Below are 23793 nucleotides of genomic sequence, written 5' to 3' on the forward strand. Positions count from 1 at the left end.
ATCCGATGAAACTGGAGCACCCACCTGCGGACAAAATGAAAACTGGTCGTGACTTTCCTGTTTCTATAGAATTGAAAGAGGTCGGGTTCGGAACAATGTTTATGTGGCTTTAATAAAAGAAAGACAACACGGTTTAAGCTGGGAAAATAAATATAATAAAGTGAAATAAAATAACCATCAAATTGCTCGATGCACATACCTGAAAAACATTTTCCGTGAACGGATAAGGCACACAAGAACAAATAGTCTTAGGTGAAGGAAAAAACAGTGGAGACGAATTGGAATGAAAACACTCACCGAGATAATTTAAATGAAAACCAACAATATGTTTTTCGAGCTTAACTTATATAGCTTGAAATGATATTGTCAGCAATCGTATAATGCTTCTGTAAAGTAATTTAGCGGAATACACAGTTATCTCTTCTTTTCGCTCAAATAACTTTAGTTGTCTACTCCGCCGTGATTCTATTCCTCACACCCGTTTTTGGCCTGCGCACGAATGCAGGGGTAATAAGACCAGTGGACGCCCTTCTGCTTATATTTTGCCGTGCAGTTAGGGCGAAGATAGATTTAGCTGAATATATGCGTATTCCCGCGAAAGTGGCGGGGGGTAGACGAATGGAGAAAGCATCGTCATGATAAAAAAATTCCAGAAATATAGAAATAAAAGATCGTACGGTTTAATGGTAGAACTTTGGCCAAAGAGTGCCAATAAAGGTGAACCTCTGAAGGCCCAGAAAAAAAGATATTTGGCAGTTGTCAAAGATATTGAAATGAGAGTTAAGAGCATCTGTGTTTCCATTACTGCAACAAAAGAAATTTTTAATTGAAGCAAAGATGTCATAATAAATATTTTGTTTGCACGTGCGCGCGGAGTAGTTTTCAAGATGTGAGGATGGTTAACATGGTAAGAGCAGTCGCAACACGTCTTCGAATCCCCGTTCCCCTAGTCAATTTTCATATCTCGGAATACCTTGGAATCGTTCTTGACACTGTTTTGTTTAACTAGAATAGCTGAAGTGGCAGGCTATGTACAACTATGTACAGTGCTCAGCAATTAAAACGCCATACTCAGACTGAATGGCGGCCGGCGCTTTTTGCGCCACCGGTGATCGGTGGCTGATCGCTGAGGAGGCCGAGTGCAGTTACGATGCATCAAAAAGATTCTCGCTTTCATGTGACAAAAAAAAAAAATCATCACCTCAGTGTCACCAGCGCCCTCCAGTGGCTCAAGAAATACCGGCCACCATGTTGTCCGAGTATCGCGTTTTAATCGCTGAGCACTCTAAGTTGGAGGAGCTTGCAGTTGTCATGACCACTGTGTCCTCGAGAAAAATCATACACCATCGACCTGAAGACATCTCTGTCGAGACGTCTTAAACTATGTCAGGCTGAATGTGTCTGCATAGATTGCGAGTGGTACAATGTATAAACATAAAACTTGTATTACAATAAAACTGTGACTTTTGTGGGAGATAAATATGAACATGGCATGATGGTGAACGCGACATTCAATGGAAGCAAACACAATCGCACGCAGTGACGTTGAACAGTGGAATCGTGTTCGACACTCTACTTAAAATGGGGCATAATCTAATTTTCTCTAATGCGAAGAAACGTTTACGCGAAATTAGAATTACACAGAGAACGCGCCAATATTTGTCATCGCAGCAACAGCTACTCATATTCAATGTCGTTACGGGGAGAAAATATATGTATTTAAGATATATAGAGTTACAGGGTTGTAGCTCAGTTGCCAGATTAACACTATCTACCGATTGTCGAGTTACTTCAACCTCGTCTTCACCTCCCAAAGTCCTTTTGTCCACAACGGCACAAACTTGTACGTGACATTAACCCCCGGCGGCAGAAGCATCGTGGCGATGCTTCCTAGGGTGTCGATTCCGTGTGTGAGTTATAGGGCTTTGGTCGCGAAACGTGCACGATATCAGTTCTTGGTGGGGTAGAAGACGTCGAAGTCACAGGTAATATCTCACATATGAGACTGGTGCCTTGGCGAAGAACTCGCCATGGCCCAAAGTATCGTGGCAGCAGTTATTGGCGAAACGTTATGGGAACAAAAATATATATATTTACAATATGTACAGTTACAAGGTAGTAGCTCAATAGCCAGGATAACACTATCTACTGATTGTCGAGACACTTCAACCTCCTCTTCACCTCCCAACGTCCTTTTGTCCACAGCGGCACAAACTCGTGCATGACAATATCATCAACGATTAAGTAAATATCCTAATGCATACCACTGAATACATACTCCATATAAATGTTGACAACTACTCCGAGCTCACTTACATGTGAGATCTTCACGAGGAAGGCGCTGCTGAGACTAATCGCAACAGTAAATGCACTACGGGGCATGTGTACGCTTTCGTGCATTGAAACCGCCTCAAGAAGAAAACATTGAACACAACTGATTGGTAAATATAACGTTTCATATCCGTCTACATAAACATGGCGATTGCGAAGTCATCTCATGCAATACGCTTGCTAGAGCCCGATAGTGCAGAATCATGTCGTTTTCAGTAAATAGCGCACTGTCGGACATATTGGCTTTGGACGCCACGGAAGATCAGTAAATACGTCAAGGCGTCGTAGCAAGTGCTGTGAAGACACTCGTAGCGCGTACTTTCCCTTCTTTTTTTGTTTCTTTTTTTCATTAGGTGTACCGCAAAATATACCGTCAACTTGACAAGGTGAGAATGCATCATGAATTCTATTCTTCAGGTTTGCAAACTGCCGGTCCATGGGGTACAAAAGCGGAGTTATTTTATTGCGGCGTGAAGCACTTATTCGGATTTTATGAATGACATACCTGTAGAAACTCGGACGGAGTGTACTCTGCGTGTGGACTGAACCGATGCTCCAAGACAACTTTCGTATACTACTTCCTAATAGATAATAGCACCAAACTGTTTCGTTTGCGCATACTGCTTTGAACAATACATTATACAAAATTCTAATTCTGGAGAAAATTGAAGGAGCTCATTCCTCTCACTACTGTTCATGTGTGACATCTTGTTCAACTTACAGACTAGACACTCGTGCTTTGACTGCATCCTAGAAATATTGACGCTGCTTTGATGCTGTCACGGTTCCCTCGCAATTTTTAATGACAACCGCGCTAATTCTTCCTTTACACATGGTATCATTGCATAGCCGTTAAGAGTACCTACCTATAAAGATACGTTACAACAAAACGGCCATGACCTGCTTCTAAATTCGGGTTCTTGTGATTTGGCGAAAAGAGAAGCTCTAAAAATTCATTGTCAGTGAGTCCTAATATTCAACTAAGGAATAGGCGCGAATAGTAATTTATGTGTTCTAAATAAGTATTGGCTTGATATCTGCTTTGGACTCATTACAGTAAGGAATCAGAAAAGGAAGAGGAGGTTAGACAATTAGGTATCTCTTTCGAAATGGTTCGATGACGCTGTCTCCACTTTTTTCCTGCGGGTGGTGAATTCTTCGTTTACTTCGTTCACAACATGAAAGAAAAAGTATGGATGCAGTCGTATACAAAAATCAGTGCCGTATTTCGTTACAACTACCTGCAGCTACCCCAAAGCTCCCGCAGCCTTCGTACAAAGACAGAGAAAAATGTATTGAGAGGAAAATTAGGAACCACGTTACTCTTGAGCCACCTTATTTTGCGCCAACTGCTTCCGCCCCACGCTCGTGGTTATCGACGAGCCCAAACACGGATGTCAAGTCCTCCCTGCACCAGCCTCACGAGGGCAGCTGGGCGTTGCACTTTGAGACTTCGATCGCCCGAACCGTGACTGAATTTTTTTAAAAGAAGCAAATCGGAAGTACGCGGGAGGGACAGGTTGGGAAAGCGGGGAAAAAAAACAACAAGGAAATGGCAGGAAGGGGGAAGCCAGTGAAGCGCGGCGGTAAGTTCAACGACGCCCCTTCTGTATTGGAAATCGACGGAGAACGCACACAGCAATCGAAGCAAAGTCGAAGATGGCAGGGGTGGGGCAAGCCTCGTCTCTCGAAGTCAGCCCTCGGTATTTTGGCCACGTCGCACAAGAGCCCTAAATTTGAAAATAAAAAAAGCTAGAAAGCGGCAAAATTGTAGGAAAGCTGTATAATAGGCAATGAAGGCTGCTTTAGGCCGGACGAGGAGCGAAAAACGGCGAGCAGAACTCAAACCCTGAGGAGGGAATGAAGCGCCGGATTGGCGGTGGTCGAGCGAAAACGATTCGCGCAGGGCTGGCGGGAATGAAAGGAGTTTGCAGACCGATAATGGAACAAAAAGGAAAGAAAAAGATAAAGAACAGAATGACAGCAAGCATTTGCGCAACTACTCATTAAGGAACACAACTGGAGCTAAGCCAAATTAGCATGTGTCCACTAAGTTCTCATGATGATAATGAGCTTTCAAATTATTCGCTTTATCTCGTGAATCTCTCCGATAAGACAGTTACCGCTAGCTCTGAAACTGCACCACTTCTTCCACCAGCTAGACATTCCAGCTTGCAAAACCTTACTATTCCCTAGACATTGGCTGTCTGATCCGTCTTGGTCTCCCCATGGATACGAGTGATGAGGCGGAAACGACGGCGTGTGACGAAATGGACAGCGCCACCGACGCATTCCGTGCAAGCGTGGAAAGTTACTCGCTCACAAAGGATCGTTAGGGTCCTAATAGTTCGAAGAAGCCGTTCGGAACAGCGGTATCCGCAATGCTGCTGCGGAGACACCGGGGTGATTGCTTCAGCCACTGAGCTTCTGGAACCGACGAGTACCCCTTGGTTCGCACCAGCTGTTCACAAAGTAGCCGCTTCAATTGGCTCATCTCGTTGATCTCGTGAGTGGTCACCGAAGTAATTACGGTGGAGAAACCAAGCCGCTGTCTCTATCGCGAAGTCGCAAAACCGCGAAAACTCACCATGTGATAGTGACGTGTACGCATTAAAAAGGCATTATTAAGCTCAACAAAACAGATTAAAAAAAAAATAGCTGGAAATTCCCCCGTTCAAGAAGGATAGAAGATGCGTGCTCATCGATCAGTCTGACACTGGCTACAGGAGCTGCAAGGGAGAATAGATTTATTTGCATGTAGTTATTTCTTTTTTTTTTTGCGGGGCAGTATAACATTTTTGAGACCTTTAGGCACGTATACAACATCCATCCACTGACTCTTTTTCGCAAAGAATCCATTCTAGCGGCATTTTTAACCTTCTGGCTGGCACTGCGCCGGAATTTTCGTCGAGCCACCACAAGCTAAGTAAAGCGAAGCGGGCCAGTCGCAGACACCAGCACCACTTTTCTCATCCAGTTATCTACTTTCACTGGGCTAGCTCAGCCGAAACAAAATCCTCTCTCATTCTGGGTGCTGCCTTTCTCTTTCCAGACAATTAAATAAGAACGACCGTTCAAGGTAGGCAATACTAGTCGCTTTGAAAGCAAATCGAACTGCCCTGCTATTAACGAGAGGACCGTGTGAGTGGGCGGTTCATACAACGCTGCGGGTCACTGCCCGATGCTTTCGTCAACGGTTGAGTAAGTTTGATTTCAGGAGGCTGATATAAAAAAGGCATATTGGAAAATTTTTACGTTACATGATGCCATGCTACCCTAGCAACGCCAACTCTTACGAACGAAATCCCATTTGTTATACCTGTTAGTCCCGTGGTTTAGTTACAAGGCACCATTCACGGAATTACGAGTAAAGTCAGTTTTGAAGTGATGGCAAACAATGAATAAAATAACAGGGGTTGCAAGGCGGATAGAATATTAAGCTGGGGGAAAAGAAAACAAAACGTGTTATTCTCACATGTTCTCTTTGTGGTATATCGACTTCTGTTTACTGCTCATGAAAGCGGCCAATGTGATTCACGTCGAAACGACTTCGTGTCAACTATACAGCAAACAAAGTGAACACATGTCTTGTCAAAATGCTTGCAATAAAGAAAGACTATTAACGCTCTTCAGCTCGTAGAGGGTCGTTAGGCCCTTTGCTGTCATTAATCTCGCCGGAGCAGAGAAGGGATATTTATATTTATCAGCGCATTATCACCCGAGCGTAACGGGTTCTGGAGCCTACGTCACAAGGCAACAAATGAACATCACCGCAAATGGTACACGCGGTTGTTCTTCGGAGCTTGCCATAACTGCTGTCTATCGATGTACCCTATTTGAAATCAAACGACCAATAATGAAGACCCTAATGTATTTGAAGAACATATTTGACGTGTAAGAAGAAATGATCATTGGTGATTCTTCGTTTTATCAGCCGACTAAAGCCAGCCATTCTTTTTCTATACTCAACGCTGCAATTTATGAGCTTTTTCTCCCTTCATGCTCAATTTGTTGGCAGCAGGAAATTCTACATAGTCTCACCACCTTATTATCTCATGCTAACTTTGTTTCTCTCGGATAGGAAGAGTATTTCTATGGTCGGTGTAGCTTTTTGGTAATGAAGTTGTGCGACTCCAGCGTGAAAGAACCTGCTAGAGTTGTCCTATTCATTACAGGGCTTACGTTGTTCACTGTGAAACTTGAGCGGTTTGTTTTCACTGTTTCTGGAGGTTGTTAGAAGTCCCGAATAACATGTCTTCTCTGCATTAAGAAAGAAATCAGCTGTATTTGATTTTATTTTAGTTCAACGGAACGACAGCCTTGGTCTAACAAACAAATAGCGTATGTTTCTTATCTTTCAAGTTGAATGTTCTCGTTTGATACCGGATACTTGGGAAACCATTTTTTTCCAAACCTTTTTGATAAGCGAGTTCGCTGCGCCATTCAGATAAATAGTAATAAGGTTCATTCGCATATCCGTGAGTAGAAAGCTTCTGGCGTATGTTCATGTTGTTATTCGTTGATGTTCAGTCACCCAACTGCTATACTTATTCGGTTGCGAACGATCTATATCAGAAAACTAAGGTATCGTAGATTTCACAGCTCAAACGTATTTGTTAATGGTTAAGTATGCTTACGTTCGACAAGAAATAACAAAGTAGCTATTAAGACGGCAGTGTTCAAGCTGTGTTAGGATTAGCACTAATGCATACGACACATTGAAATCAGCCTCGCGATCGAGCTCATTAGACGGTGTTGTAACAATATACGAAAGCGACTTGATATCGCGAGGTCACACATGATAGAGTCACTAATGCGCTGCAGGAACTGTGTCGTGGCAGAATACCAGGCGTCCTACAACGCTGGCTTGATAAGGAACGCTGACTGCGGCGTTACAGGCGTCGCGCCATGATTGCGCGCTAGACGGGAAACCGCCGGCGTTTGTCAGCGCCGACGTGAAACATGAGAAAATTATAGCTTGACCCATACTGTTCGGTCCGCTCAGATCAGCGTATGCACCATGCATGGTGCTGTATGCACGACCCACCTCAGCAGAAACGTTAGCGTGTGCATGCAAAACGCAGCAGAAGGCAGGACGCTACACCTTCGCTTCGCTGTAGTAACGACGAAGTGGAGCATTGCGGTGCTTCCACTTTTCTGTTCTTTCTATTCTTCTTTTTTTTTTGTAGCCAAACGAGCTGCGCGTATAGTCATGTATTTCGAGTCTTTCAGAGCCTCCGCGCGTGGAGTGCAAGTGCACCGTCGACAGTCTGACAGCACGTCGACGGAGTAAATACATCTCAGGCATCCGCCTAAATAATTGTTGTCACAATCAAGCAGCAACAAAGAAAAAGAAACTCGCGTGCCCTGTTTTGTTTGCTTGTGAAGGAGCCCCTCGTCGTCAAAGTCAACCTGGAGCTCGGCCCTAGCGCGTATCTAATAAAATGTATTTTTCAGCGCAACGTGGACCATGCGGTGAAAGTGTCTCAGAAAGTTTTGTCAGGCTAAGGCCGAACGCTCCTGATCGTCGCTAAGTCAGCCCGTGCAGACATTTCATTATTGGAGATATCGTGCTTGTATCGAGCGGCTCAAATATATTTGCCGGTACTCTAAAGGACATGGCCTCTTTCCTAACCATCTCCCCGAAAAAGCGAATCGATTTTATCGTGGAGCGTCTGAACCTCTTTTTCTTATAATTATTTTTCTTTCTTATCAAGTGAGATATTGAACACATAAAACGAAATAAAATGTAATGTTCTTTCTAGGGAAAAAATCACTAGTAGCATGGTGATACAAGTTTTGAGGCAACCCATAAAGCAAGGACATATCAGCGTTACCTTAATGAGCTTTACTGCTGTGTACTGCGTAATATTAGAGAAAGGCATTGCATATATGGCCGCGTTCGCTTCCGCCGGAACGAACACCGTGCCGGAGACGGAGAAACAAACGATCTCCCCAGAATTCAATTTCGGGTCGCTGCTCCAGCTAATGCGATTCCAGAATGTGAAGAACCTTAACGAGCTCTTTTCGGTATTCAGGGCTTTTCAATCTGCGCCGGAGGCGGCATTCTCAAAGAGAAGCTATTGCTGTTTAAGCTCTGTACTTTTTTTGGGGTGGGGATCTAGTCTGGGTGCTCTGTTTTCATCGTCGTGATCGCAATAACGATTTAATATCATGGATCATTCACAAAGCGGATTATAACATTTCTCGGCGAATTATCTGATTCCTTGTTTAAAAATTTTCCTATAACTGGAAATACTTAAAAAAATTACAACACATACCTGAAATGTGCTTGAAGAAGCATATTTTGTGTAAAACGCGTAATATATTTAGCTGCAAGATGAAACTAAAAGAGAACTGAAAAATTTTTACCGCAATATAAAAGCGAGAAACGTTCCCTCGAATGTACCAAAAAATTTGTGCAACAAGAAAACCTTTCATTTTTCGTCTCTATTCCGTGTTGGTGCTTTGGGTGGGTGTCCAAGATTTCTTTCATTTTACAAATTTTAAAATATTAGGGAGGTACACTTTTTGAGCACCCAAACGTACGGGACGCAAAGCGCCGCGTGCACAAAAGGAAGCGAGGAAGGTACACAAAACAGTGGGAAACGAGTACTAAAGTACACAAGCGGTGCCGCGGGACTTGCTATATTTAAAACTTCCTATTCTTTCATTTTCCTTTCATGGGACCTGTTTTTACGAAATAGTTGAGTGATTTGCTTCAACCAGTTCAATTTCTTGTAGGTTTTTACGTTACAAACGAATGTATTATTGTCGGAAATCCTGGCGATACCTTCTGCACTGAGCCAGCGTTCAGACTTTGCGTAGAAGGCCCTTCATAAATACGCGCTAGTAGAGATAATTTTTATCTGTGCGCTAGTAATCAGCAGTTACGTTTAACAAAACTCACTTGTTGACATAAGCTCAATTTCAGAAATGTGCTAACAACGTGGGGTCCAATTCACAGCTCTTCTCTCGTACGTGCTCTTTACCATCGTGTGGCTGCAATCTTTAATGTTATGTGTATTATCAAAACTGCTAGCAATTTGATGTTACGAACAACTCTCGCGTAAAGGTATTTTCGCGTATACAGACCGCTCCTAACACAGTTAGCAAGCAGCTCCATGGAAAATGTCGAGCTGAGAAATCAGCAGCACGCGTGTAAGACGCTATAGGCCGCTTTTCAACACTTATGACTCGAACGAAATTAAATGCAGTGAAAAATAACTGCATCTAAATGGACGGAAGCCAAAGCTCCTTGCGCAATCGTGAATAACCGAGAAGGAGCGGTGGAAGCCTTCATCTCATATAGGGCGCTATGCTTAGTTAAGAACTTGTTGAAGGGTGGTTCATATAGCTCCTATCAACAGACAGGAAGAAAGAAAGGAGTTCTAACCGGGCCCGAGTTCAATTATTTCCGCCAGCTTACAACGGCCACTTACTGTGCGCTAGAAATAAATCTCGAGCTAAAGTGGTGGACTTAGGTCTCTGCCATGTTTTTGAGTATATATATATACGCCACCCCAAAAATAGGCAAAGAAATAACTGCCGTTCCCTCGCCTCGGCTCTGCACTTTTATAGCTCCTCCTGGACGCCCCACCCAGCGTCGAGAATCTTTGATAAAGCACTGTAATTTATGTTTCTCTACCGTCTACTATAAGGCCGTGAAAAACCACGTCTCTCTTTTTTTACGCTTTCTTGCTTATGTCCGCGTTGCCTATCACGTGGACCTGCGCTGTTCCTTGGACGCCGAGTAAAGAATATATTCAAGAACAAAAGTGCTTGAGACTAATATATCTTCTACTACTGGCTCAGTAAATTTACTGCTGCAACTTTTTAGAGCTCGGAACTTTGAAGATAGGGCAGAGTGCGAAACTGCAGCAGTTCTCGTTCCACGCATTCATGCTCAGTAAATTGACTTAGGATCCAAAACTTGAAGTCAAAGTTCTTAATCGAGAGCGGGCACCATAGCTGGCATTATTACAGAATGGCGCAGTAAATAATTAATTAAGTTTCATAATTATCAATGCTTCTTCTTGCTTTAAGCCTTGTCATGCAGTGATATGGATTTACACGTGCCAAAACGATGACAAAATTATGAAGCACGCTGTTCTGGGGAACTACTGAATAATTTTGACTGCCTTGGGTTCCTTAACGTGCACGCAACGCACGGCACGCCAGCCTATTGGCATTTAGCCCCGCACCAAAATGCCACCGCCATGGCCGGAATTCGATTCCGTTCCCTCCGGCTTAGCAGCGCAACGCCAAAACCAGTACGCCGCCAAAGCGGGTCATTAAGACTTAAACACATTGTATAGAGAAATAAAGACGGTAACGTGAAATTCACAGTACTCATTAGGAGTGCTGTCTTTCAAGCAATGTTTACGATTGTAATTTTGTAACACTCGCAAAACGCCTGTTTCTGCCCTTTCAGAGACTGTATTACGGAAAAAAGTACTCATTCCTGCCATGCTTATTCAGTCTGTAATGTCCTGCGCTAGAAAAGAGGACGTTTTTCTTTCTAAATTCGTGTGAACTGCTACGGTAAAGTTTTGTGCTAGCTGTTTACGTTTAATTTGGGCATTCCAGACAGCATTTCATAAAGCTCTTCTTTTTTTAGTATTATTGTTTAAGATATCTAGTGTGCATAATTTAATGAAAGTGACACATTTGAAGTCTTGTAAGTCGTATATAGAAGAATAAAGGGAAATGATAGGTGGAGCCTCTTTCGAAACAATGAGCACTGAAGCTCGTCAGGACCAAATTATCTGTTGCTAACCCAGAAACGTTTATTGGCAACAGACTGACGGTATACTACGCGCAAGGTAACAATAATTGCTTATTGAAGACACACTGATGCAACTGAGGGTAATCCTTCGCGGGTTTTCTATTCAGCCGTGCGCTACGCTCAATTTTATGTGTACTTAAAGAAAACACCGGAGCTTCTGGATTTCTCTTAACGCACCCTCTTGGTAACAAGTGCTTCAGCCGCCCGTAAAAGTTCCACTGAAAGAGCCTACCGCGTTCTACTTCGTAACACTAATCTGATTTCCTGTTTTCTTTTAACATAATGGAAATAATTTACGCTGAAGCGCTTCTCAGATGTTGTACTTCTCACGAGCCACTGAGAGAATATTACTTTTCCGAGCGCCTTAACTGACTACAGCGTGCGTCCGACTTTAGCGCATTTCACCATACACATGTAAGTTTCGCGAAATATCATCTTCATTACTCACTTCTATGGTCACTCCAAGCGAATTGTTGCCGTCGTCGTTGCCATCCGCATCATAGTGAGATTAGGTGTATATTTATTATATGTATGCTATATACAATGCCGTGCTATATGAAATGTGGTATATGCGATTTACATTGCCACACGATTCTAGCACTAAACTTGCTCACGGCAGGTCTTACATTCCTGACAACATCATTGCTCAGAATTATGAAATTGGCAGCCCACAAATTAATGTCATTAAACAAAACACCGACAGCGTCTGCCTGTTATCCTAATTCTTCCCAGAATTCATTATTAAAAGCATGAAACAATAACAGATAAAACCTGAAAATTCACGTAACTTTAATGGCATGGCTGTGCACGACCTCAGGGATCAGCCGAGCAAAAGGTTTAAAATATACCCGATACGGAAAAGCGTTAGGAAAATCGCTAGCAAGGACGTTGGCTTTAATTATAATATATAAATGAAATTGTCCGATGACAGCATTCAGAGAACCCTTAAGCACAACTCGATTCCGCTAGTCAGCTTACGTGTACTTCAATTAATATTCCTACTACAGCTACGAGTCTCATTCTTGGTGTAATATTCTAACATGTTGCTGTCGCCTTCCTTACTTCGTCCTGACGGCGAAACTGTGATATGTTTTCTTTTTCACATTGCAGGTATAACTTCTGCAACATGTTAAACAAGCGATATCATAATGTTCTATTACCTACTTACTAATTCTTTGTTCTTGTGTAACTTGCAAAATCGAAATTTGGCCATGAACCTTCGTGGATGCGTACAGATGAATTGCGATCATCTGTAGTTTTCTCCTATGCAACCGAATTACTCTACCTGAATTTCACAATGCACACCATGCGCCTGTTTCACTCCTCTACTAACGAAATGTGGCCGACACGACTGGGCATCAAGTCAAGAACCTCACGTCCAGCTGCCCCTTTTCTTAAGTACACAAGAAATTGAGCGTAGCGCACGTTTGAATAGGAAACCCGCGAAGGGTTAGCGTGTCTTCGGAGGGTTAGTGTGTCTTCAATAGCTTTGAACAATGCGGGTTCTTAAGTAAGGAGCAGGCATTTCTTGCGCCACCTAGGCATTGCGCGCCAGTTGTATATATTGTCTTGACAACGTCATTAGTGTAAAAATGACACGCAGAACTCTTTTTAAGTAACGGTCGTGCAAAGTATTCTCCACGTTGACACTCACCGAAAATGCACAAGAGCATCAAAATAGTGGTGACGGCGGAAGGAGAGTGCACGATGCCAGAGTATTCCAGTCGCATGGCTCCAATTCTGAACAACATAGACGTGTAGGCAGACAGAGAGAGGACAAACCGGAATGCAGTGCAATGTTGTGGGCACTCACGACACCCTATCCGTTGTCGTCGCCGTCATCAGCCGCCGTTGACGGCGATCGCGTATGCCGAAGTCAACGAAGGTAATCGTGGCCGGAATGAGCCGGCGAGGCGCAAGCAATCCCGAGGAGCCGCATATTCGGCACGCGCGCGCGTCTGAACGCGGGGCCGCGAGGAGCAGTCGCGACCGCCGCCGCTGCCTGCCGAATAAAAACCAGGGAACGTAACAGCGGTGGGTTTGGGCCGCGCTCGGTTCCCGAAGTCCCCGCTAGGCGAGACGCGCCCATCGACCCACTCGAGGGGGAGCCACGGCCGACGAAGGAGTCACCGTCAAGTGCGACGCCCTATGGCTGTACGAGTATTTCGCGTGCGCGTGGTGCCCCACGGGTGGCGGGCAGGTGCAATTGGCTTCGCCTCATTATGAATTCGTATGGGGCAAAGCCAACTTAAGAGAAGGAAAAGCAGAATGTAAACTTCATTTTCAAATCAATGATTCGAGTTCGGCATCTTTTCAGTGGGTCTGGGCACCCGCCGCGGACACGGTTCCAAGGCCTTGTCTCGAAGCGGCTTCCACGGCTCGCTGGACGGCCCAGAGTTGTGCTGTCAGGTTCGAGCTGAGCAGTGCGGTCTTCAAGCGCGAGCGGAGGCTGGCGGTGGAAGAGATGGAAGGGTGCGCCTGTCCAGGACCCGCCCGGGCAGACACGTGCTCGAAAAGCTCGACATCACATACCACACGCAGCACGGCATCAAAGTAGAAATTCCAAGAACCATACGCGAGCAACTATACGTACCCACGTTGCCTCGCAACATGCACCCCCAACACCACACGGGGAGACGTAAAGCCAGGGCACAACACATGGACCAAAGTTACTCCAACGACAAGGAGGCGGTCTTCACCAACGCAGCTCGTTATCGAGACAGGAAGAGTTTCGTGGTGGCAGTTACTAGCCACCGAGGCAACCACCTCACGAGCGTCACCGTGAACACGGCACGTGCCGAAGGGGCATAGGAAGCGGCCATAGCACTGGCCCTCACACAAACCAAAGCTACATACGTGATCTGCGATTCCCGAACGGCTATTACATTGTTTATTACATTTTTGGCAAGTTAACGGGGGAAAACGTTTCCAATAAGATCTTTTCATTCTCTCTTCTGCTAGTAGCGCAAGAAACGGTGGTAACAAGATACATCACGCTGTCTGTAGCTGTACACATGTTCCTTCGTGCGCTGGTTGATGACGTCGCGACTCCTGAAGGCGCCGCTTTTATGTTCCAAGCCAGCGCGAAATTCAAAGCAGGTCAAAGTTTTATCGTGCGGATCAGGGGCGACATTCGACTTATCTAAAAGTGTTATTTAAAAAAACTACAAAGTTCGCCCGCATTTACTCTGCTAAATATATTCGATGCGCTCTGGGAACTGCTCGAAACCCTAAGCTGAGGAGCTTAGAGTATGCTCAATACGTTAATTTATACAGAAAAATGCGACCATCACGAAGCTGATGAGCAACGTTGCGGCTGAAGAGCTTACAGTGACGCATAATAAACAGCCATCTTCAGTTGAAATTTGCCTTACTTCAGAAGAGATGAAGGTGAAGACATTGATTCAATAATTTTTTTTAATTATACGTGTGTTTATTACCCTGACAAATCTCAAAAACACCAGAGATTGCACTTCTCGGGCCGTCAAGCGTCTTTCTGTAGACTACGGGCTGTGTTGGTAATCAAGAAAATGAGGCTGTAGACAGATCAGTGACAGCGGCGCATAATTTTTGACACTTTTATCTCTAGTGAATTTTTATGATCAATATCTAGACTAAGACAAAAGCGTAGTCAAACCACTTGTTGGATGGGGAGTCTAAGTCAGTGTTCCTGTATATGCTCTCGCAGGGAGCAGAGTTGCGCGTAACTTTTCCGGCGCCCCTCGCACCGCTATTCGCCGAGCGTTATCACGTGGTGCAAATTTAAAATGACGTCAAATGTTCAACTGCGCCGCTGCGAAGCCTACTTTGTGGGCGCACCGCCGACTAGTTTCCGTCAGTGCCATCGAAATTGCGATCAGCGGACCGTCGAGCGTGCGTTGGACCACCGGTCGGCTCCGGGTTGCAGGTACGGTATGCGACGATGTTAAGTTAATGACTTTGGTCAAGTGGTACGAAACACATCATTTTGACACTTGTATTCCAGTATAACGGGGTGCAGCGCACCAAACTGCACAAAATCGCACGGAAGGTGGCAAAGTTTTTTACGCGGTGCCATGCGGACGGACGAGACCGGCCGGCTCCGAAAGGGACCAGGGTATGCGAGGTGCGCTCGCCTTGTTTACAGTGGTAAGTTGGGCTTGTTTGCACTAAAGCAGAATTTATCTAGAGTAACACTCTTATAGACGCTGAAATGCCTACACCTGGCATGAGAGGTTGTTCACTTGCGCAATTTTTTGTGTATATGCGCAGCGCGATACAGACGCGGGACAAAGAATGGACGATACATCTTTGTCGCGCTGCACGTATACGCCAAGAATGTACACTTACCAACTCGCCCAATGCGCAGTGTTGCTAGTACGATTGTTCTGACTGTGCGGCTCTAGAACAGCGTGTTCGAAACAGATTAAATACTAGCAGATAAAATTTGCCCGCTGCACACTGGCTTTTCTCTACTCTTTATTTTTTATTTTTTGTCGGCGTTCTGATTTTTTATGTAAGGTCGATTGATGTACCGGTGTTCATTGTTTTGCAGTAAGCGAAAACATCGTGCGCTCCCGCTGATGAGACAGCTGTGATAGCTTCAGCATTTACCGCCTTGTTCAATAAGCCTTAGTCGCCGTGAGGAATGTAAAATTCTTTTCGTACTTTTATTAAACGCGGTGTTATAGTAAATTAACCTCAGGTGTATGAAAAGATAAAGCAAAATGTGTTGCCGTATTACAGTCTGTAATGTGTGAATAATTACTTTGCAAGTTTGCCATCTTATGTAATTAGTGCCATAAAGATAACCTGTTGTTACTCTTAATAACTTGTTGCCTTTCCAGTGGCTTTCAAGTCTACCCCCCAAGGCTCCAAGAACCTGCGCTCATCCCCTGCTGCCACCAGTCATTGCTCATCCATTCCCTTGTACGAAATAAATTTGACCAAGAAGATCGTGCATCTTGAATCTTATTCCACTTACAGATTTGTTGCTACGAAGCAGCTGTTAAGTTTGTGGTATGAATTGTAAAAATAAGCTTTGCATAAAATGTGCGCATGTGAACATTTGAAATGCGTTTAAATCTACGTGTCTGTACCGCATATATCAAGAACGTGCAGCAGCTGTGAACGACGGTCACGGTTAACGGTCACTGAAATAACTTCAGGCACGACAATTCTTGCGACGATTATTATTCTTCTAGTTTGCGCTCACACTGTGCTCACATAATTGTCCACCACACTTGTATAAAGTTTTCTTTCAACACTCTTTAGAACATTTCTTTTCTTCCGGCCTCTGCGAGAAAACTTCATATGCATGCTGAAAAACATTGCACCGCTTTTTTTTTTTGCAAGATAATGCGCGTTTGCACGTGCACGTTTGAGCTGTTTTAGTGACGGGTGTAGTCAGGATTTTATTTCGAGGTATCGTACTCCTTATATGTACGTTCGTGCGTGTGTTTGTATATGTGCGTGTATATATGTACAGTCGCGGTCAAAAATACGCGGCCCACGGCTCCAGTCGGCGGAGCGGCCGCGAGCCGCACCGCGGCGCTCGCGTCGGCGCTGCGAGAGTTTGCGCTCTGACGACAGGTATCTCCCTACGTATCGTCCGTATCCGTTACGTATCCGCCCGTTACGTATCGTCCGTTACGTATCCGCCCGAGAGCGAGGGAGATACCTGTCGTCAGAGCGCAAACTCTCGCAGCGCCGACGCGAGCGCCGCGGTGCGGCTCGCGGCCGCTCCGCCGACTGGAGCCGTGGGCCGCGTATTTTTGACCGCGACTGTACATACAAACTACATACATGTACATACAAGCCCCTCCGGCTATGCCAATCGTTCGAGCGAAGCCTGCATTAAGCAGTGTCATCTTGCTCAGCGCTTGCGAACAAATTCCGCATGTAGGTCGCGACCGGCATACAAAAAACCAAATGGAACACCGCGTGGCATTTCCCTCCTGCGCGCGCGAGGAGTTGCTTCGCTGCAGAGCTGGCACACAATGGCGGACCTATGCGCAACTCTGCACCCTGCGGGAGCATATACGGGGACACTAGTCTAAGTCTTCTCCCCTACATAGGATTGACCCGGTTTGGTGCTTCGCAACATACCAGCGCATCGATCGCACATTTGATATACTCATACATCGACTGCGTCTGGAGTTGGCCCACACAAATTACTTCTTACACGCGATCAAGAAGACGATCTTCTCTGCTTGCCCTCACTATAACCACACCGACTCGCCTTTGAAACATCTGCTCATCGAGTGACCGCAATACGAACGACAGCGAGGGTCCCTGCGCAGTCCCTTGAATCGGCAAGACAGCCGTCGTATATTATGTGGCGAAAGTCCTTCGACCCTGGTGGTCTTGCTCAGAAAAACTAAGACATGTTGTCTTCGTGATTTTCTGACAGATAGTGATTTGAAGCAGTCTCCTTGAAAGTCAATTAATTGTGAACGTGCTCGTTATCTGACATTGGACGCGTTTATTTGAACTGATGCAGTTTGTATGTGGCTTTATCCTTCACTATTTTGCTATATATAGAGTGTTCCGGCGAGCACTTTCAAAAAATTTAAAAAGGTTGCCTATGACAGGTAGCAAAATCTTCATCCACGAACTGGTCTACACGAGGATGCGGACATTTCTAGTACGATAAATTAAAATGTATAATTAACAAGATTAACAATTTTCTAATTACGTTTTTAATTTATAACCTTAAGGCACATATTGCAATTTACAAATTCTAGCAGGTGAGACTACAAAGCATATGTACTTCAAAATAATTATGTGGATGACACCAATTACGAGACACGCGCCGCCAAACTTGCGGTAAAAATGCACTGTTGTCCCACTTACTTTCTCAACAAAACTTCGTTTTATGCATTGAAGCACAACAGTAACTGGGACACCAATGCATTTCTCCGCGAAGTTGAGGAATAATTATCTGGAAACTGGTGTCATCCCGAGAATTCGTTCTAAGTGTAACCGACTTGGGAACTCCCCGGCTAGAATTTGCAAATTGCAATATTCACCATGAAGTAATTACTTAAAAGTCTAATTTGAATTTTCGCAATTAGTCAAATATGCTCTTTAATGTTATTTACAAGTAATGTCCGCCTCTTCAAGTAGATCAGCTCATGAACTAGAATAGTGTTATCTGCCACAGGCAATTTTAAAGTTCCTTTTTTAATGTGTTCGCTGAAACACCTGGTATAATGTGACTGTACAGATGGGCACTGCCTTGTAACGCTCAACTGTGACTGGCCGCTCGCATATAGCTGATACAGCGCACCCTCAATATTGTTTAACATGCAACGTTTTGCTTAGGTGATGCTATATCCTCCTCTATTTTTTCTTCCTCATTTTACTCCTCTTTATTCTCGTTTATTTTTATTACTTCATGCATTCCTTATTGGCTCGAGGTTATTTTAGAAGATGTGGATGCCTGGTCCTTAGACTATCATTTTTCCACGCTATTCACCGTTTATCAAGCAACAAGGTGTGTAGAAACACAGGCATGATATTTATGTTGTCTACCACTAAGTACCTCATTTTGATTCGTCTTCTTGAAGCGCATTCGCATGCTGGATATCGCGCTGACGTTTCACTTCCTTACGGTGTCATAAAAGGCGTCGTAGTCACCAAGACAGGTATTGCCGTTCTGTATTGTCGCTTTTCTTTATTGTTCCTCACAACCTGCTCACAGCTTTAATTTCTTAACGCGTGTGCAGGCGAACAGGAAAGCAGCGCTCTATGCTTCTTTGAAATCAAAATTTTCAAATTCTTCAGTGATGTCTATCAAGCGGACCACTCAGACTCGTTATAACGTATTCCTTAACGACATAGTTCATACTCTTCCAGTTGATTGTCCTGCACAAGCATTGCGAAACAATCTTCGCGTATGTTCGTTTTTCTTACGACAAGGCGCAAATTACTTGTAAGTTTTAAAGGCTGTCGGGCAAAGAGCCACTATTATAACGTTTTAGTCCTCTAAATATTTAGACCTGCTTCCGTGGCTTAGCAGCTATGCTGTTGCGCTGCTCAGCACGAGGTCGCGGTATTGAATCCCGGCAGCGGCGACCGCATTTAGATGGGAGAGAAATGCGAAAATGCCCTTGTCCCGTGCATTGGGGGCACGTTAAGATCCCCAGGTGGTCGAAACTTACGGAGTGCCCCACCACGGCGTACCTCATAATCATATCTTGGTTCTGGCACGCAAAACCCCGGAATTTAGTTTAACTTTAGTCCTAAATATCTAGAACTCTGTTCAGCGGAAGAGAGAGATAAAGAGAGAAACCTCTGTAATGGTATGCAGAGAACTCTGCTGTATATGTAATTACCTAAATGCTACTCTGCATAGTGAAGGATATCGGAGACGGAAAGACTGTAGCAGCGATGAGGGCGGACTCTCCCGTGCCATTTCTCCAGCGGGAACGATCCAGCAAAACGTTTCCTATTTTGGCATGGAAACGGTTGCTGCAAAGAAACGAATTCCATAAAAGAGAGAAAAAAGAATGCGTTATACCGCGGATGACAACGGGAATTTTTTAGCAGCGCACATCTTTGTCAGCGATTTCCAGTGAGCCTGTCGCGCTGCAGAGATCTGTTGCAGCTTTAGTTCATGACCTAAGGCAAGCGTTCTTTCTGTCACCGCATCAAAGAAGACGAACGAATATCAGCCAAAACAGATCATGCGTCAGGTTTGCGTGAACCACCACCAAGGGGAGCAAAGTAACACGATTTGCGGCACTCTCCTGCTTAGTAAGTATGCCTCGGCCGCGACAATCGCACGGCTTGATTCGGCCCCGAACCTTGCCACTGCTTCTGAATTACCCACCGTCGTTCTGGCAGCTCGTTTCTTGTGCACGAACCGAAACTTTCTTTTCCCAGCCGGCGTCTCTACTGGTTGCACAACTGCGACCGCACAAGTCAGCGCAGCGCATTCTCTCAAATTTTCATTGTATTTGTATTGTATTGCATGTATTCATGAATTCACGAATGCTAATCAAGGAAAACGAACCGTGTACTGCTATTGCACTTGAAGTAGAAGCTTGCGTAGGTCAATATTTCACGCGTGTTCTTTAACGTTTAAAGCAAAATTCAATTGTTGTAGACATAGAGGAAGAAGAACATTACGCCAACCTAGTGTCTGACCAGAGCATCTCATGCGTTCAAACTTCGTTTCTGCGTGAATTTTGTATATCCTTGCGTTCGTTTCAAAATATAAAAAGCATGATTCATGTCATCATAAACAAGCTTCTAATTCAACTCTTCAAACCGAATCCGGCAGAAGTGTGAAATGTATTCTCGTTTATTCAGTTCGCATCTTAAGCAGTTAAGCGGTGTAAATTATGCCGTTATCACGTCGACGTGGAAAAAATAATGATAGAAGTATAAAACAATAAAAAAATGCGCATGTGATGTACACTCACTTGTATGCGTTCGTCTGAAAGCTAATTATCCAGCCACACCTGCTTCTAATGGAATGACCAAGTGCAGAAACGACGAAAAATCACCCGACAGTTACAAGTGTTTAGTGAGAATAAGCAGTAAATGGTAAGGGCTAGGCCTGTCAGCTCCTGAAGCAGAGCTCGCCGATTCGATTGGTGGTTGGAAGCCCCAGCTTCGTCGATGATATTTCAGTATTGTTACGTGGCGACACATGCCCGTGCCACCACCGACTCACTAAGGGAAAGGCGAAAATTGACCACGGTGTGGCAAAACTTCCATGCTATTGCGAGAGCAATCAGTGGATTCCGGCTCCTGTAATACACAGAATGCCACACTATCTAGGAGAGTTGCAGGGTAGCAAGATTTGCGCCACGTGACCAAACTTTCTTCTATCATTGGTGGAAGCGCAGGTAGCGTCGCTTAGGGCGCATTCACACTAGGTCAACACGAGAGCGATTTCGGTCTGCCGACTGTCGGTGACAGCATTTTTTACTTCATGTCGGCGCCTTTGTCACACTGTACCGACGCCGAGCTCTTCGCCGACCATTCACACCATAGTGTGAATGGACCTTTAGCTTCTATAGGAAGCACAGAGATCGCACAGCACCCAACTACCTTGGCGTGCTGCCAAAGAGCCTGCGTGGCGAACGGACATATGGTGTGATGTCCGGAAATATAGTGAAGAGCAGCCACCCAGGACCTATCACGCCGAAGGACACATCTCAGCAAGGACAAGCACTGCGGAATAACGAGAAACAGAATGCGCCAGGAAGGCTGCAACTCAACGCCCGAGGCGCCAAGGCCACCCTGTGTCTGCGCCAGCTTTTGACGACGCATCACGCGCGGAGTGTTAAGAACTGGCAGAGCGGCAGCAGCAGTGACAAGATGATGCCTTGACGATTATATTGTGTTTCCGTTACGTGCAACATAGCTCTAGCTATTCCTATCACCGTGAAGAACTGCGAATGGAACTGTGACATCTTTCTCAGCTCATTCGATTGCATACTCTTAGCAATAGCCCTAAGGTGACTTTGAAAGCGAGAAAACTTGCTTTTTTTGTTTTACAAAAAAAAAAAGGAGGAGAACAGTTATGTGAACAGACCTCGTCAATATATTGTCACTCAAAAGGAAAACACCTAATTTCCTCTATTGATTCCTGTCTCCATCTTTTTACCGAAACTTCTCATTTGTGTCCCACTTTCTGAACAGGGCTACAACTCGTAGTTTATGTCCTCCTTCGTGGGCCTTTCTTCTTCGTGGACATCAGTCATGGAATAAAAAAGGTAGGGGTTGAGATGTGTTAACTTGGTATACTTGCGTTTTGTTCAGCAATTGAGTATTGTGGTTAACTTACGGAGCTGGTCATGTTGACTGTGAGGCGAAGGTACTTTACGCACTGTTCTTCGAAAGTGCAATCAGGTGACAAAAACTGCGGTTCTGTGAAGTCTTGTTATGCAAGTCGTTATATTGTTTTTCGATAAGCAACTCATCGTCACTTGATTTCTATGCTATGGACAACCGCTGCCTATTAGACTAAACATCGCATGTTCATTACCGAATGTCATATGTTAGTGTCACCGCATAGTCATGACTGAAATAGATGACATGGTCTGAACCGCACTGATTGGTATTCCCTTATGCTAGCTATTTGGATGGCTTGAATATCTGAAATGTTATTTCGTCTCTTATTGCTCATCAGAGCAGATGCAGTGTGTCCTTCTTACACTTCTGCTGCAACGAAGTAGCTGTCTGGTTTAAAATAAAAGACGGCCCTTCTTCATAGTATGGGCGTAGTTCGACGAGAAGTGCAAGGGAAGCTAGTCAGCAGATCAGCTTCTTAATAACCAAGAACGAGACACTAAGTTATAGCAACAAGACAAAATGCAGCAGCGCAGCAACTCACAGAATTGTGAACGCTCGACAGCAGTGGAAACTATTCACAGAGGGGGGCTGTGTTGCAAATACTATTTAAAGCCGTGCAGAGTAAAACAAAGGCTAATTTACCGTGGCTCAGCTGGCAATGACGATAAAAATGAACACGCTGAATCACGACTGTATTATGACCACGTAATTAACCACGAATATTCCTTTCAAGTTACCGATTCACTTAAATCGTTTGGGTGGTTGTGGTTGGCGTACACTGCGCGCATCGTTTATAAGTGAAGTCGATGTGGAATAAACGTAAAGAACTTAGAACCGCTGAAACTTAGGATGCAGAGCGTTGCGCTAGAACTGTGTCAAGTAGATTTTGTTGTTGTTGTTGTTGTTGACGCTATACAACACTCTACAACGGCAGGCACAACAATGAGATGAGTTAAAATATGTGATAAGGATCAGGCCCGCCTTTGGATTGGCTAAGTAGACGCTTTTCACATTTGATCTACTTTGTTAATACGAGTTCTCTACCCCGTTTCTTGTCGCGTTACGGTGAGGTGTCGCCTGTCATGGCGTTAGGGAAAATTGCGTATTGATGTCCCCGTTGACATTTCGGTGACATGAATTTTGCCATACTGTTTTTCCGTAGTTCATAAAGCAGAACTATCGTTATTTTTTTTTCTTTTCCAATCGAGGTTCGTCTCAGAAATAAGAAAAAGAAACTTATTTGCATGCAATGCTGTTTCAAATGATGTCATTTATCTTATACTGCGCTATATGCCAACTTACTCTAACCGATAAACAGGGCTTACGAGATTTCTTTCCGCTGCGAGGGGCCCAGGTTTTGCTTAATGGTTATGGGACGAAGAAGCGTCGGGCAAACATCGCGTCGTCGCTTGTGTCTGTATTTCGTACAAAGGTACACGGATAGTCGGACCTTTACTTTCGCCACTGAGGGAATGAAGCACATGCAGTGATGAATAAAAAGCGTTCTTGAAACCTAAGCAGCAACAATTTTTTGTATTCACCAATGTACGCTGTTGTGTAGTTCATTCTATTCATTCCGACTTTTTAGTATAAAGCGCGCTCTGTTTCGTTGGATTAACCTCTCTTGAAGGAATGCTTAACTCGTATGGTCATGAACGCCTCAGGCAGGCTTCCTTTTCAATAGAAGAAGAAATAGCGCAGTTTATTATCCATATTTTATCACAAAAAGAAAAGCAACCTTAGGTATCTGCAGTTACTTCTAGCAGATTATGATCCATATTTTATCTAAAAATAGAAGCAAGCTTAGGTATCTGCAGTTACTTGTAGCAGACGGCAATGATGTATATAAACAGTAGAGTGAGTAGTGAGTTAGTGAGTGAGTT

General features: G+C 44.4%; 1 protein-coding gene across 2 annotated transcripts in view; it reads right to left on the reverse strand.

Annotated features, from left to right (window-relative positions):
* Window positions 1-13128, reverse strand: part of LOC126531072 (uncharacterized) — a 44050-nt gene extending 30922 nt beyond the window's left edge. For both annotated transcript variants that reach the window (XR_008612596.1, XM_055070953.1), the window contains exon 1: window positions 12774-13128. Coding sequence is in view for 1 of the 2 variants with exons in the window: in XM_055070953.1 (XP_054926928.1) it covers window positions 12774-12870 (97 nt within the window). In the remaining variant the exon portion in view is untranslated. The remainder of the gene's footprint in view (window positions 1-12773) is intronic.
* Window positions 13129-23793: the final 10665 nt, after the last annotated feature.

Source organism: Dermacentor andersoni, chromosome 5, assembly GCF_023375885.2.
Source record: "Dermacentor andersoni chromosome 5, qqDerAnde1_hic_scaffold, whole genome shotgun sequence".
Classification (NCBI taxonomy): Eukaryota; Metazoa; Arthropoda; class Arachnida; order Ixodida; family Ixodidae; genus Dermacentor; species Dermacentor andersoni.